A 17,168-nucleotide genomic window follows, 5' to 3' on the forward strand; every position below is an offset into this window, starting at 1 on the left:
AGAGAGTGACTCCCAGCTTCTTACCTGTGCCTCTCTAAAAATGTAAGGTCCCAGTTCTTTCCTGCGCTCCAAAATTTTCTTTGCTTGTTCAGTTGGGATGTCAATCTGCAAAGCTGGGGGTACGGCAGAATTAATAAAGCGGTCAATAATAGCTGTGATCTTTTTCTGGACTGTGGCATCATCACAATGAGAATGGCACAAGTCCTGAAAGTCAAAAAATAGCATTTTCAGTCAATGGAGAGAAAGGTGCAAGACCCTTTACAGGGGCACAGTGATCAAAGAGTAATAGTCATACAAAAGTAATTATCCCGTAGATTCCTTCAGTATGTACGACAAAATTCTTATAGCAAATGTGCACAGTGAAAGACATAGTTAAGACATGAGTGGGACTTTTGATTTGCAAACACAGGTATATAGCAATCATGGCAATAATCTCTGCCTGCACGTTGTGATGGAACAGGATAGGCTTTATCCTGCATTCAATCTAAGTGCACTGCTGTCAAATAGGAGGCATTTCTGAAAAGAGAATCACACCTACAGGTGTGAAATGCACTGATTTTCATAATGAGCTTCCTATGACTAGCGTAGCCATGGTTAACTAAAAGACAAAGAAATGCTCTAAGTACTCCAAAAAAAGGGGAATTATTTAGATTTTTAGGTATTATACCAGGAATGCTGGCACAAGAGGGGACAATTTCAGCTACCAGTACAATCTTCCATTCACAGAAATCTTCTAGTTTCACCATTCGTTAAGATTTTCTAGTTTCCCAAAACCTCAGTGTTTGAAATAACTCTATGTAGAACAGAATACAAAACAAACCTGAACTTCAAGGGTAAGATCTCAGAGGAACACTGGAGGTTTTCTACTTTTTTAGTGTGATCCTATTGTGCTTGTAAAACCTGTTATTACTGTGTTTTCACACTCTGACAATGCTACCATTGGACTTTGACAGGAAGGAAAAATAATTCAAAGAACTTCCTTCAAACACTTTGAAACACAAACTTTCCATCTATCCATGAACATAACAAAATTTCTATAACACTAGGAGATTATCATATGTATCTACTAGAGACACAATGAGCACTCCAGAGAATTTTCAGGAAGAGAGCTCTCTAAGTGAAGAATATGCATTTAGTTTTGGTATAGGAGTCTGGACATTTACTTTGCAAAGAAATTAAAACCAGGGCTTTTAACCAGAAATGTGGTATGTGAAAGAGCTGGCTTGTTTTATTATGAATACTTTTTAGTTTTGTGAAGGAAAAAAAGAATGATAACAGCTACAATGAAGAAAGTAAGGCAATGCAAAAACATATTCAATATATCCAAAGAATATATTATGGCTTCCTTTGCTCATCTTGCATAGAAGAAAAGGCAGAGAGCTGTAGTATGAGGGAAGACAAACAAGCCATATGATATGAAGGGGGATGAGACATGAGCACAGAACAACAGATGGAAATGATCCACAGAGTTATATTTCTTCGTATTTGTTTAAAAAAGTTTTTTTTGCTTTTTGATTGTCCCAAGATGTGCCGCCAGCCTGATGGGTTACAAGGAGCAATGCAGTCATTGACTCCTGAAGGGAATTCTGTCTGAACTGATGGCATGATAGGGCTCAGACAGCGCAAGTATGCACTGTGCAAAGTGCTGCCCACGTCTTTGGCAATATTCCTCCAGTTCAGCCTGACCCACAGCCCTCCTACTACTCCAGCCCTTTGCTTCTATAAAGAGCATCAACTGCTAACCATGACAAATCGCATGCATGTAGAAATATGGTCAGATTGTACTTTTTCTTGATAAGAAGACAAATAAAATTAACATAAATGAAGGAGAGGAGGTGGGACATAAAACAATGAAGGCTTTCTTCAGAGAGCAGATCCACAAAGAAAACAGTCTAAACTACACTCTACATTAATTTGCAGAAAGTTTCCGTGTCCTCCAAAATGTAGCAATGAAGAGTCACAAATCTGAAAAAGCATCAAGTATTTTGAGAAGGATTTGTGTCATAGAACTTCAGGTGGTTTAATGTACAGTTTCTAGTCTAAGCAAGTCACTCTGTAACCAAGAGAGACAACAGCACCCCCATGGAGCATTTCAGATGATGATTTGATGCTTGGGGATCACAACCTCTGTGAGGAGGGGACATTGACCCCTGGAAACAGAGGAGCTTCAGCTTCTAAAGCTGACCCCAAATTCAAATGCCTAAAATTAAACAGTGAAAATACATCCACATGCCTGCAGGAGAATCTCCAAGTGCTACTGCAGCACCAACGGTGTTTATCTCCTAATTTCTGAGCATGTTAGCCAGCCTGATGCTCCCTGTCCGCCATGTGCACACAGGCTATGTTCAGGAGCCCAGGAGGAGCTCTGCACTCTGGTAGCACTTTTGCATCAGCAAGATCCCAGAGGCAAAAGGAACGAGGAACAAGTGAAAGATCCATGGTGCCCCTGCATTCAGTCCAGGGTGGTACTAGGAAGCTGCAATGTGATTTAAAGGCTTACTCCAGATGTTTCCCTTTATATCACCCCACACAGCAGCAATTTCGCAAAGGGGCATATATTTGGGAGAGAGGCAATCCCTGCTGATCTTCTCCATCACATTTCACCTTGGCCACATTCTCAGCTGCAGTCAAATGTGACTGTACAGAGTGCAAGGGAGCTGGGGTCTGCATTGTACATGTAGGCTTTTTGGATAGATTCTGTGTTTACATCCATACATTTGATTGAATTTAAAAGTTTTCTGTGATTTTTGAGGGATTACCAAATTCAGCAATAATCCCATTATTTAACAGTATGTAACTATAAAGACAGAATGAACATTTTAATGCTTGCATATTTTCTCCTGCTCAACAGATGTATACCAAAATCTGGGCATTAGCTACTTAGTAGTGTCCCTTTAAAGACTCAGAAAAACGTTGCAGTTTGAAGAAGCATAAAGAAATACAGGTATAATACACTCAAGTCATTAAATAACAGCTACCCTTAAGAAGTGATGATTTGCACCGTTTAAACAATAAAAGATTTTACTATGAACAAGAAAATGCCTAGAGATATTCTTATTAAAATTCTGCTAATATGCAGTAATGGATGTATTTGTTTACAAATTGAATTATATTCACCTTGCTCCATTTTACCACCATACCTTATACTTCTGTACCTCTTGCCAAAACAGCACTCCGTTCTCCAGTAGGCCTCCTTTCAGTGACACAAAGCATTGAAACTGATTTGCTGTCACTGGATTCAACAGTGCTTTGCGGAAAGCAATTATTTCACTAGATGAAGAAATCCACTTATTGTCCACATGCTGTCAAAAGAAGAAATAAATGCACCAAATAAACTTTGTTTCAAAAAGCAATAACGAAGGCATTAGTTAGCGTAAACTGTCTGATTCTTATCTCTGCACTGACCCTAACTTTCAGTAGTTTATGAGTTTATGACATGGATACAATAGAATGTGGCAAGGTTTCATTTCTTTCTTTCCTTCTTTTTTCTTTTTTCTTTTTTTTTTCAGTTTGGTTTGGGCAACGTTTTTTGGACGACGTGGTGGGAGAGGAAATGACTGACAATGATTTAGACCATATGACTACATACTATAAAGCATGGAAACAGCTATTGTTATTGATTATGGCAACAGGCTACTTTTCTAGAGAACAGTTTGAGTTTTGTGCAAACAAACAACAAAGAAAAAGGAACAGACAAACCACATAGCTTAAAGTTGTAAAATGCTTCTGACAGGGATCTCACCAACAAAATGAGCTTTGAATGTGTTGCCATGATCACCAACAGAAGCTGGAGAGTTTGCTCTCTGTGGAATAAAGCTACCAATAGTAAAATAGAATTTAAAGTCATCAAGACATTTTGGAAATCCTCATGCTGCAAAGCACAGAGCAGTAGGCAGCCAGGAAAGGGTGGAGAAAGAAAGATGGCTTATGCAGGGACAGTTTGTTTGAAATTAAGTTCGGACTGGCCTGCCTTCCTGAACAAACAGTTCCTGTGCTGTCACTGAGGAGCAAACCAAACAACCCCCTTTCGTTATCAGATGGATGAATGAAAACTATCTTCTAACAGTGGTATAAAACTCTTGAAGTCCTTGAGGGATGGAGTGCAATTCAATGGTCAGCATCAGATAGAAACATTTTTAATTGTTGCAGACAGTCCTGGAAATCTAACCTGATTCTAAGCTGAAGGTCTTTCTGCCGCTTCTCTTAAAAATGGGGGTTACGCAGAGCCTGCCAGGGCTGAGAGCCTACCCTGGTGAGAGGGTGTGTGCTGGCTGTCCAAAGGGTCCTTTGATTAAAATAAAATTAACTCAACTTAGACAGTAAGGTGGGATCTTCTCAGCCCTCCTCCGATTCTCCAAACATGTTCTATCCCCTATGACCAGGATTTAGGCAATTTTGGGGAAAAATTATTTCTGGGGCATATTCATGAAAGGAAGAACAAAATGTTGCTCCCACCCCTATGCTAATATACGAACACTGCTCATTTTATGGGTCAACAACCTTGAAGCAGAACATGGAAAATAACCATCTTCCTGACAAGAAAAGGGAAAACTCAGCTAACAGAACCCACATGCACTTTGGATCCCTTTCGAGCTAATGGTTTGCACAGACAATTGGTGACCCGGTCTCCAGTTTGATTTCAACAGACAATAAAAGCTCAACTGAATAAATGTACACAACTTGTATGTTGGCAATCACAAAGAGTTCACTGCTCTTCAAGAGGAAAAAACTGGCAAACATCTGATGAAATGTATTATTACAAAGGTTTAAGATGTTTAAAATTGATATTATCTCAGTGCTGTAAGATTAAAATACAATTCTAAATGAAACAGATACTGCGAGATATGATTAAACCTGCCCACTCCACTGCATACTTCACATTCCCTTTTGTGTCTGCACATAATCCACTTGCAATAATAAATAAACTACCAGATGCTGGAATGAACAGCTTGTCCCAATAAGTCCACTGCATGCAAAATACAGATAAATGTGAATTAAAGGTACAATACCAGTTTGAGGAGGGTTAAGAGTGCTCCAAAGCCCAGGACAAGAGACATGTTTTTTTCAAGTATGACCTCTCCAGCCAGGAAGGGAGAGAAATTTACCGTGAACATCCAGCAGGGAGCTAAATTCACCAGTAATGTGAGTAACCAGTCCACTGTAGCCAATACAATCATGCTTGCTTTTGACAGCATTACATTTGGGCTTCACGCTGTCCACAGGGAAATTGTAAAGGATGTGCAAGGTCCAAACAGAAAAGACAGTGGAACCACAGACAAGAGGCACAGCAAACTTCACTTGCCTTCCAAATCCTGGTTGTCTTTCGGTTTTGGCGTGAATGTTCTTCAGTTATGTCCCTTATCTACGGTTGAACAAAAGATTATTATTGTATTTTTTAACTCTTCTTGTTTCATGTTCAGTCTTCTAATAGTTGAGACCACAGTGGTAGAATAGTTGATATGTCTTCGTATCTGAAACTCGTTGTGGACCCACAGTGAATGCCATCCCTTGTTCAGCTAGAAATAGGCACATGATCATTAAGACTGGGGAGTTCGGGAAGACAAGAGGCAATAGCAGTCAAACTGCTCTCTTCCACTGGTTTAACTTACCCATAATGTTCTGAGGGACCACTTATGTTAGGAACAAGTTTTGGGGCTTAGGGTTTTTTTTGGTATAAAATGTTTTTAGTTCCTTTGGACAGCTGTATCAGAAATACAGACTTGTATTTCTTCGCAGCTTCTTTGTAGTGAAAATACACCTCAAATCAAGGGCAGATTTTCTGAATAAGGACTACATAGCATGCCCACAGGATTTGGTCACTGTGAAATATGAAGCCAAGTGGAGAATGTCATCTGGTTTCATTTCTTCTAAAATACTTTCTTCAAAGGACTTTTTCATCCTCTGAATTTGCAGTAAGAAAGAGAAAAGAGCAGTCAGACATAAATGGAGTTAGGAAAAGACTAAAAGCTCGTTAGAAGTATGTATTTCCTGTAAACTGTTTATTAGCATTCAATACAGCATTTTCCAAACAGCACGGGCTAGTCTCCCTGACAGCACAGTGCAGCAGGTGCAAGAAGAGGCATGAGCTAGCTTCCAGACCTGGGTAAGTCCAAGCTGGAGCAGGGGCAAGGGGAAGAGTTCATTGCAGTGTTAATCCCTATGGTCTGGACCAAAGGGAGTAGGGGTGGAGATTGTAATGGAAATACCTTTAAATTGTTGTATCCTGGGATTTGAGTTGCGTGTTACTGGAATTACTATAGCAGGAACCATCCGAACCAGTGGAGGACAAGCCTTACAAGAAGCAGTGCAAGTGCAGTGGTGACCTGACCTGAGCTGGCTTTGGTGCCCAATAACTCCATACAACACACCACCTCTCCTGTCCTGAGTGGCCACCATAACAGATGGAGCCCAAAGTCATGGACGAAAGGAACTCGATGGACGTTTGTGGACATTTATGGACATTTTACAGATGTTTCACAGGGATGGTCCATAGACTAAGGGAATGATATCTGTGTATTGTATCAAAGGATGGGAAGGGTGGTGGTGGTTAATGAGGATGTATTGGATAGTGTGGGACCTGAGCATGATGTAAATGGTATGGAATATTGGGTAGTGAATGTGCTGGTCTTGCCTGGAGTAGAATTAATTTTCTTAGTGATAGCTGGTATGGGGCTATGTTCTGGATTTGTGCTGAGAACAGTGTTGATAGCACAGGGACATTCTCATTACTGCCAAGCAGTGCTTACACAGAGCCAAGGCCTTTTCTGCCTCTCACACCACCCCACCAGCGAGTGGGCTGGGGGTGCATAAGAAGTTGGGAGGGGACACAGCCAGGACAGCTGACCCCAACTGACCAAAGGGATATCCCATACCATATGACATCATGTTCAACATATAATGCTGGGAGAAGAAGAAGGAAGGGGGGGGGGGGGGCATTTGTCTTCCCAAGTAACCAGTACGTATGATGGAGCCTGACTGTCCTGGAGATGGCTGAACTGCCTGCCAACGGGAGGTGGTGAATGAATTCCTTGTATTGCTTTGCTTGCGTGCACAGATTTTGCTTTACTTATTAAACTGTCTTTATCTCAACCCACGAGTTTTCTCACTTTTACTCTTCCAATTCTCTCCGCAGTCCCACTGGGGAGAGGTGAGCGAGCGGCTGTGTCGGGCTGAGCTGCCGGCTGGGGTTAAACTACAACAGCAGCTTAGCCTTGTCACATGGTCTTGTGCCAGGGCTTGTAAAGGAGGCAGAGTTCAGCTAAAAAGGGCAGAGGAAATTTTGCTTTAATTAACGTAGTCATTATTAAAATTATAATTTGTCTTATCAGAACCTGAACCTGTACTTTTCAGATTGCTTAGGGCTCTGAATCAGTGAAAAGGATTCATGTGCACTTCTGACAACCTTCTTGATGTTAAAAAGATGATAGAAAACAAGTTTTATGAATCAATGCAGTGTGCATATGTGTCTGCTTGGTGGAACTGTCGAGTTTCCTTCTGCTGTGACATTTGCATTTCAGAGCTGTTGTGGAAGTGCAAAAAACCAAGTCTCTTCACATCTGTCACCAGAAGGTTGATCTCCCCACACAAATCCCAACCAGAAAGGCACTCTCACAAAAGGCAGATGTTAGCTCTGGCCATTCCCCAGTCTTTCTAATGAGCCAGCAGGAGTGAAAGGCTTCTCAATTCCAGCTTTCTGGCAACATTCTGAAGTAACCAATTGGAGCAAGGCTTGTAGCAGTTAATCTCTCCACTCGGCAGAATTTCACAAGTCCTGGAGTCATTTCTACAGGCACTGCAGCTCCAGATGGGAGAATATGGACAGCAATAGAGAGAGAGGGAATACAGCATCAGAAGCCCAGTCAGTTGTATTCTTGGCCCCTTGGGCAAATCCTTTACACAAAGCAGCATTTCTTCTGTGTGCAAGTGCATGGCCAGGGCAAAATGGCATATGGAGAGTGCAGCACTACAGCAAAGACTGGTTTGCTCACCTGGCAGCCTGGCTGGCAGCAGAGCTAACATCAGCTCCCTCAGATTTAGGATCTAACAATAGTCCTGTCAGCTAGACTAAGCCTTCAGAGGAACTGCCTTCACAATTATCAAGCTAAGTGCTTCAACCTGCACATGCTACAGCACCTCTTTCGATGTAAACTGAATGTGAGCTGTGGGCTGCTTTTCCTCTGAACCATTTTATCCCAATGGTAAATTATGAGCCAAAAAAAACCAATGCCTGGATGTGTTGCTGTTGTTAAAAAATTACCTGTGCTTGTCCCTCTGCCCCATGGTGTTCATCTGCCAGGAACAATGGCAGCCATTGTTTTTCTAGTCTCTTCTGGACGCATTGCTGAATTTCTAGCAGAACTGCTGCCGAAAGTCGATGATGAAGGATTTGTCCCCATCCTCCACCTGAATGCATTAGCTAAGCAATCCAAATACAATAACACATGACATAAACTTTTGTGTATACCAAAAATCCTTTATCTCTCTACATCCTTGATTTAACAAAGCATGAGCTTAACTGTAAGCAAAGCATTTAATGCATGCTTACCCAAGGCTCACATGTACTTTTCATAAAAGGGAACAGATTACATTTGTCCCTACCTATAATAGAATACAGACTCCAGCAAATAATACCCAAGCTTGACCGAGTAAATTTCCTAAGTATCAAGATATATTGGAGTTCCACAGCTCAGACTTGCTGTCTGTGGCTTTACTGACATACTAAAATAGAAAGCTGGAACAAGTCACTCTGCCTGAAAGCTTTTTTTACACTTTTTCTGAGCTGTGTTGTGCATGCTCTGGCTGCGGCCTCACATCAGGGTTTAAAAGAGATGTTCTGTAAGGACGGGGGAGGAAAAACCTGAACAGGAAGGAGGGGACGCCCACAAGCAGAATAGAACCAGATTTCTGGCCAAAAATGTAGGTAAGATTTGAGGAGATATCTTGCAGAAAAGCTGGACTAAAGCTGCTTAGGGACTTTTATCTCAGTCACTTTCAGTGTGATTGTTCTTTATGAACAGTTTTGTAACTGGTACCTGTTCTTGTTGTTCTCTGGTAGCTGGGCTGTTGGGTCCAAAGAAGTATTTTTTGTTTAAGTACTTGTTTTTAATGTCCTTAGATTTTTCCTCCCTTTTTTCTTTATCCTTGTGGAGCATCTTTCTGAATTGTTCAATATCTAGCCAGCACATGAGATCCATGCTACAAACAAATTTAAACAGAATGTTATTTCAATATTGAGTTAATTTCGTCAACTTTCTAGGGAGTTATTATTTTAACCACAAGCCACCAAAGTGTTCAAGACCTAAATATCAGGTCAGATTGGGCCGAAATTTTATGTCATTTTTTCTTTGCTAGCACCATCTGGTGAGACCATGGCACTTGCTGAACAGGCAGATCGAACACACATCTTAGGAATCTTATTTAGGGTCCTTTCTGGGGTACTCTGAAAGGAATAACCTCCTCAATGTGCCACTGCTAAATCCAGCAGGGACTGTGAACCACAGCCATAGCGCAGAGCTCACAGAGAGAATGAAAAATGAAACAGATGAGAATTTGAAGCAGGCTGTGAGCCATCCAGAGACGAGTCGGCACCCCCTATTCTGCCTCCTCGTCATATTGCCTGAGAAAGGAGCAGGGATGACAGCTGGGAACGTCAGCCACAGAAATCACCCCCTTCCTACCCCATGTGAGGTGCTAGAGCTTAAGTCAGTCTGCAGTCAAGCAGACAAAAGCAATTTATGGTAAGTTTTGTTTCTAGGACTTTTTGTGGGCTGCTTTTTCATAAATTACTGATTCTACTACTTATTTCATTATTCATAGTAAGTGACAAATAGTCTCTGTATGCAATTCTTGATCTATATATTGTTCATAATCATTTGAGTGTATACTATCAATTTAAGTTTGTTTTAATGGAACATATATTGGTTTTGTTTTTTAAATCAGAGGACAGAATACGTGACATACCTACAATTTCAGTTTAATTTATATGACTGGTTTTGGATAGCATCTTATTAGCTAAAGTTTTGTGAGTATTTTAATGAGGACATTCACTGTATTTGTACCAGGAAATATGAAACATTAAATGAAGACAAATCTGTTTCACTTTTCCACTCGGTTAATAACTGGCTTTTTCAAAGCATTAGTCTATGAATAAAACTTTCAAAAGCTTCCAACTGATTTAAGAACAGATGTTCCACCTTCAAAAGTCTTTTGAGACCCTTACAGACCTAAGTTCTATTACGACTGCAATTCTTTCATTTGCTAGTTCATCACAACGTGAATGAGTTTACCCAAATGCAAGCGATCCAAGTTATTATGGTTTCTGGAGTTACTCCTTGGCATCTGCCTATGACAACTGATCAAATATGTCCATCTTATTTAAAAAGCAAAATATATCATCTTAAAATGTGTTAGGTTAAACTGTTTACAGTGGTGGCTCATCCTAGCATTCTGTACGTTTTCCTTTCAATGGATCAGGAGCACGTGCATAGTCAGTTAGTCTGGTAGGACTAACAAATCGTAACCCACTAACCCAAAGTAGCACAAATTGTCCTACAAATGTGTAAATATATCCTATGTATTTAACAAAAAATTAATCGATGTAACTTTAATTAGTTTCTTCCTAGAATTTTTGCCCACATACTCAGCAGTCAGTCCTTCCTGAAACTTGGATCACTTACAGTTGGGCAATAACAGAACCATGAATTTTGATGAAGAGGTAAATGACACATTTTTTGGGTTTTTTTTCTGAAATTTTCCAGGCTGCATTAGTTCCAGGATCCCTTCAGCTTATAGCACCATTAAGCATCTTTACTGTAGCATGCCAGCTGGGCTTCAGAGTTACTAGGTCTGGTCCCAGCTCTAACACACTGTTTTGTGAGACTTTTTCAAATGTTTTTGTTCATTATGAATTTTGACAAAAGAAAATTTCTCCAGAAATTAAACATTTTTCTGCCTGGCTTTACTACTTAAGGTGGGACTTGTCAGTGATTAACAGAGAGGCAGGAAATCCCAGAGGCAATTCAGCATACCTGTCGAGGACCCTATCTAGCCAGTAACCTGTTCTCTGGTGATTCCTAACATTTCTCCAGTTAGAGAGGAACTCTGGACCCATGGTGTCCAAACTGGAGTGTGCACACCCCAGAGGGTGTGCGAGACGATTCATTGGGTAGCAGGAAGAAAATATTAGAATTTCAGTAGCACATGTAAGTGCTATGTATATTTTATTAAAATACATGTATATTTTTCAAAAAATAAATATACATATATCGAGGGTGCATACTCAAAAATTTTTTATTGATGGGGTGTGCGATAAAAAAGTTTGGAGACCACAGGTCTAGACAACTAACTCAGAAGTCACTTGACCATAGGCACTTACAGCATAAGAATCTCCATCTGAACTCATCACCTACAGTCTTTTTGTAGTCAGTGAGCAGAAATAGCCATCTTTAGGAATGATCCATCCAAGCTGCTTTTAAATACTACCTTCAGAATTAGAAGGCTTATGTCCAGAAGTGTGTGTTTCTCTCTGAGCGCAAAGGGAAACTATGGTGATGACATAGAGTCTTGGCCAGAGGAATCCTGCGCTAGATGTTCACCTCTGGACACTTTTGAAAAAGTGGACCAATATCCAATCTAAAATGATAGCAGTGCTTGACTAGAAGCGATAGGCAATATGCAAAGCATCAGCTCATGGGAACCCAGGTTAAAGGAAGGAAATGACAATTTAAGGACTTGCTAGCAGTTACTTAAACAGTATATTTGCCTTTTCCTGAAACAGGATAGAGATTAATGTGGGGCTTGAGGGGGGGGAGTTACTTCTGCTAGAACTTCTGTTTAGATCTTTATTTTTAAACAAATGAGCCCACTTTTCCAAAAACCCTGCATGGACTGTATCTGCTACGAGCTGGTGCTTAATTCTGTTCAGATCAATGCAAACACAAAACTGTGGTTGCTCTCACACTGTGAGAATAACGTAGCTGTCTTTTATTTGTACTTTTTTATTACATCCAGCTTTAATTTTTAAAATGTACTAAATTGAATCTGTACTAAAAAATAGACATTTTTATTCATTATAGGCTAATTGCTCTACTCAGGAGTTTGCCACTAATCAAAGCAGAAACTGAAAGCAGAACTGTAATACAAACATGTTATGACAGGAGAATTTTTACCCAAAAAATTAAGTTGTCTGAACAATGTGCATGTGTATTTCATAAATATACAACCACATTTTTAAAAATTACTAAAATCTGTGAACTTCTAGATAGCCAAGATCCCCAGCAAAGATTTCTTCTCAACTTAGAAATGGGTAAAATAGTAATAATGAAGAAACATACCCAGCAGAATGGTCATTAAGAAAAGCCCAGAACTGTTCTAACTTCTCTTTGTCATGGATCACGTCAGATAGATTAAGCCCTGACAGTTCTTTGGGATCTTGACGCAGGTGCTGATCTTCTTTGAGAACATCAGGGCAAGATGGCAAACCAGTGGCAGCAACAGTACTCTGAGGGAAGAAATTATTTCACTTGCATAACTGCTTTTTTCATGTCTGTATTTTGCTCAGTCTAATAATCCTTGCATTAGATAACTTCTGTCTCTGTAGAACAGCTTTTTGATTGCTGAGAAAATAAATTGAGTTAAGGCTCCAGCTCTTAATCAGCTTTAGTTTTATGTTTGCTTTAAACATACCAGTGCGTGCAGGTTCCATAATCAAATAAACTAATATATACCTGTAATTCACTTGAAACTGAGGTATTTACTCAAGATTAAAGGCCCAAAATACATTCCACAGACTTTAGTGGAAACTGTCTCATTGACTCCAGTCATTCAGTGGTCTGATGTTGATTAACTGACAGAAGACCTGTATCTGTAATTAACACATTGGCTGTGAATCAATCTCCAAAATAAATGGTAGAAATCAGACTACTTGCTTCTTCAAACTGGCATGTAGTCAGTCTTTCATTGCAGATACTCAAAGCGTTAACCCTCTCTGATAGGAAAAGAGTTTGTTTTTGTTAGTAGGTACTTGTCTTACCTCATCCTTTTTGGAACCACTCTCTTGATGCAAAGCCTGGAGCTTTCTAAAGTACACGGAGTCCAGCTGTCGAGTTTCTTCCACCAACTCCACCTAATAAAAATAATATCTTATGTCATCCCTACAGTACACATTATAGAAAGATGGAGAACTGGATGGGCACCTTGCCAGTGACAGTGGATAGAAAAGAATAAATACATTTGCTAGTAATGAGGCTGATGTTTAGAAGACATTAGAAGTCACATCCTTGTGACAAACAATTCAATTAAAAGCTCTGATAGAACAAAATTTTCAGAGGTTTGTAGGATCACATGTAGATTTCTACAGGACACCACTAAATAATGTAACCAAATTTTTAAGAAAATAACATATTTTTAAAAAATTGCTAAATTCTATTGTTTACATTGTATGTTGTGTATATATTATATTGTGTATAGTCAGACTTACCTGATTGCCTATACTAGCAAATTGTATGTCAAAGTGCCACTGAGAAGCACAAACACAGGTCTTAAAACCATGATTTTCAGTTGGAAATGTCAAAAAGATAGTGCCACAGGTTTCCAGAAATGGAAATTTAAGACAAGAAAGATGCTATAATATGTAAACAATGAAGATGAAAGCTTTCAGACTTTCAGTCTTGTCCCCTTCCTTAGTTTTATACCAAGTAATGCCTTAAAATAATAAATTATTAGAACTTATGAAGTATTGGCATTTTTTAACTTAATTAGAAGCCTTACGTGTATAACTAGAGCAGTTTTCCATGTCACATGCAAACAGTTGGTAACTGCATAAGGAATAGTTTGGTGACCCTCTCGGCTGACTAAACCATTCAAATGCAGGTTTTAGGATATCTAGCAAAATTGAGCCAACGTGTTATACTGATTAGCACACTCATTACAAATATTAGAAAGCTGTGGTCTTCCTATGCAAGAGTTCATGTGCAAAAAAGAGAAGACAATTTTTAGATTAATATTCATTATGTTTTTGTCTAAATGTGAATACCACACTAATCACCGTGTTAACTGAATGCCTTCAGGCTCAGTGTAACTCTATTCCACTGCTATAAAGTGCTTTTGGGTATTCTTTCCTTTAAAAGAAAACGTAGTTTAAAAGTAAATAGGAAAATAATTCAGAACGTTTTTCATAAAGTTTAAACAGAAAGCAGATAAAGGCAGGATGAGAGTCAATAATAAAAAGGAACTCTGCTGTTTTCATATTCCATTTAAAGATAAAAATATAGATATATACTGATCATGTCCCAAATAAATGATTTTGGACTCACCTAATTCTTGATAAAACATCTTGTTTCGTTATGGGCCAAATATATCCTGCTGTATGGTAGAACAAAGGGGAAGGGTAGAGCCAGGGACTGAACAAAATACAGTCTTTGTGCTGGGAAGGAGAGTGCCTAAGCATCAGCCTGCGCCTAGTACAAAGAGACTCTAGTGCCTCCTAGAACAGGTCGTTTTATGTCTGTGTATTATAACTCTTCACAAACGCATGTATTGTGCACTCAAAAGGATTTAGTTCTGTGTTTTCGTGCTCTGATTAAGATGTTTGTGTTATTAGAGCACTGAGAAGTCTACATGTAACTACACTTGCAAAGCAAAGTATCATCTAAACTGAAAGGGCAATAGATTATCCCTTGGTTAACTCAAGGAGGTATAAACTGACACAGGCATTAACTTAACTTAAAGCAAAAGTTTATCTTTTCAGGTCTTACATTGGAAGAATTCTTGCATTGCTAGAAGCCATGAAAATGCTGTATTCAGAGAGGGCTCAAAAGCAGAGATCTTTTTATACAAAAATGATGAATAATAATACTCAGCTGAGTTGATGAGTTGACTTGGTGAGCACTGGCAACAGATGCTAGACAGCTACTATTGATACTGCACATGGAAAATATACATTTACAAAAGACAGTAAAGCTAGTCTGATAGAAAGTAAATGATATTTCAGATTAATGAAAGCATCAACCAATTACACGGTGTTCTGCAGGTCATAAACAATTATAGCTGAAATAGCTTAGAAAAAATAATTCATCTGAAAACTTAGAAAAGATGCTGAAAAGTGAACAGAATATTTTGCACATGTGTTTGGATTAGTATATTTCATTTTAGTATGTTTTTTTCAATGTTCAAACTTTGAAGTTTCTTAAGGAAATTAAGTTATCAGAGGATGAGAGGAAAGGTCCCCTTAAGAATTAATTAGAAGTTAGAAAACAAAAAAAAGAAAGAAAGAAATAACTTTCATTATGGGGTGGGGTTCCTATTGGAGTCTCACAGGGATCTGCACTGAGGTTGTTTTTTTAAAACATTCAGAAATTATCTGGAAAAGGAGGTGAGTGAGCAGACAACAAAGTTTGCAAAATGATTCCACAGAGCAAAAAATTAAATTGACTGTGAAGAGCTGCAGGATTTCAGGACATTTTAGCGACTGCATGATAAAAGGGCAGCTGAATTCAACGACAATAAACATTAAGTCATTCCAGCGAGCTCCAAATTAGGGCTTTCCATTAGCTGTTATTACTTAGTGAATAGATCTTGGAATCATTGCAGATGGCTATTAGCTTACATTTTGCACATCCACTCAAAGTTCACCAGGAGTCAAAAGGCAATTAGAATCATACGAACAATTAGGAAAGAAACAAAAAGCAAAATAGGAAACATGATTCTGCCACTGGATAATCCTTAGTGCATCCAGATCTTGAGTACTGCTTGCACCTCGTCATAAGAGTATAGATTAACAGATAGAGATGGGGGTGATAATTGTAACAAAGGTATTGAACGCCTTCTGTAAGAGAAGAGGTCAAATAGCCTAGGATTCTTGAGTTTCAAAGAGATGTAATTGAAGTGGGATAAAACAGAAATATTTAAAAGCATAACAACGTTGAAAATATGACAAGATAACAATTGTTCACTGTTCCTCATGACATATAAAATGAGGGCACCAGGTGAAATTATCAGGAAGGGGGTTGCAAAAAAAAACAAGATAAGCATTTTTTTCTCCTATTGCATGATTAGACCATGGAACCCACTACTACAGTGAGGCTGAAGATATAAAATTACTCAAGACACTTTTAAATAAATCCATGGAGGAAAAAAAACCTCATCAAAGACTATTAAACACAAAAATGTCAATATGAACCTCTGCTTAATGAACCTCCTCAGCTGCAAAGTGGTGAAGCTGGCAATACTGCTGTATAAGGGTTTTTTTCTGTTCTTAAATATTTAATACTGGCCACCACCTAATAGGCTTAGAGGACCATTTTCAACTTTGATTTTAGGTATCTGTTCTCCTATGTGTTTATAACGCACAATATAGCATCAAAAATACACTGTACAACAAAATTTCTGCAAAATGTTTTGCAGGGGGCAATGCATGCATGTTCTCATTACATGCTGATAGTAAGTGATGATATTTCCTGTAAAAATGGAGATGTGTCATCTAAGGTCATAATGGAGAAAAATAGGACCAAGAATTAACTTCCTGCCCTCCAACTCCTGATTCCCCATTGTAAGTTTCTCCTTCCATATCCAGGAAAGAGATGTTAAAGACTTGGAATTAGAAGTTTGACCTACAGCTGGTAACTTGTAGGTAAGTTTACAAAAAGCAGAGCGCCACAGCATCCACCACTGCCTCCACCATTTCTTGATCTCAGTCATCAAAAATGGGGTCAGGATTGCAGCCATCTCCTCTGACCTGCACAAACCTGTTCAATTCCAGCCTTCAGAGGCTTTCTGGGATTAGAATTGAGTACACTGAGCCACCTACTTCAGGAAGCCTGCAGGGCACAGTTAGACCTTACACAGCAGGGCAGCTATCTAAAAAGTGCTTGGGGCAAATACAGATGGATTACCAATCACATTTACTCTTATGCTAAGCAGTAGGTGCACTTTAATTCTAACCACGAAGATATACTTGATACAATTAATATGGACCTAGCATCACTGTACTGACACTCTATAAATACAGCTTATTTTGTGCTTATCATTAAAAACAGAGAAGGCTTGTGGGCAATCCATGAGAAAATGACTTTTGATCAATGGTAAGATTGGAGAAACATGATGCTTCCTGAATGCAAAGAGAAATTTTACCACAGCAAGATGCATTTCTCCCTAATTCACAGACCTAGGGA

The 17,168-nt window shown here is 39.1% G+C and overlaps 1 protein-coding gene across 1 annotated transcript in view; it reads right to left on the reverse strand.

The window, feature by feature from the left end:
- RGS22 (regulator of G protein signaling 22) overlaps nucleotides 1-17,168 on the reverse strand; it is a 70,853-nt gene that overhangs the window by 12,848 nt on the left and 40,837 nt on the right. The window contains exons 17-23 of the mRNA XM_086466021.1: nucleotides 13,031-13,123; nucleotides 12,333-12,499; nucleotides 9,033-9,195; nucleotides 8,258-8,416; nucleotides 5,303-5,362; nucleotides 3,141-3,302; nucleotides 25-204 (exon numbers count right to left, since the gene is read on the reverse strand). Coding sequence (XP_086322147.1) covers nucleotides 25-204; nucleotides 3,141-3,302; nucleotides 5,303-5,362; nucleotides 8,258-8,416; nucleotides 9,033-9,195; nucleotides 12,333-12,499; nucleotides 13,031-13,123 — 984 coding nt within the window. The remainder of the gene's footprint in view (nucleotides 1-24; nucleotides 205-3,140; nucleotides 3,303-5,302; nucleotides 5,363-8,257; nucleotides 8,417-9,032; nucleotides 9,196-12,332; nucleotides 12,500-13,030; nucleotides 13,124-17,168) is intronic.

Source organism: Leptosomus discolor, chromosome 5 (genome assembly GCF_034619465.1).
Source record: "Leptosomus discolor isolate bLepDis1 chromosome 5, bLepDis1.hap2, whole genome shotgun sequence".
In the NCBI taxonomy this organism is placed as follows: domain Eukaryota; kingdom Metazoa; phylum Chordata; class Aves; order Leptosomiformes; family Leptosomidae; genus Leptosomus; species Leptosomus discolor.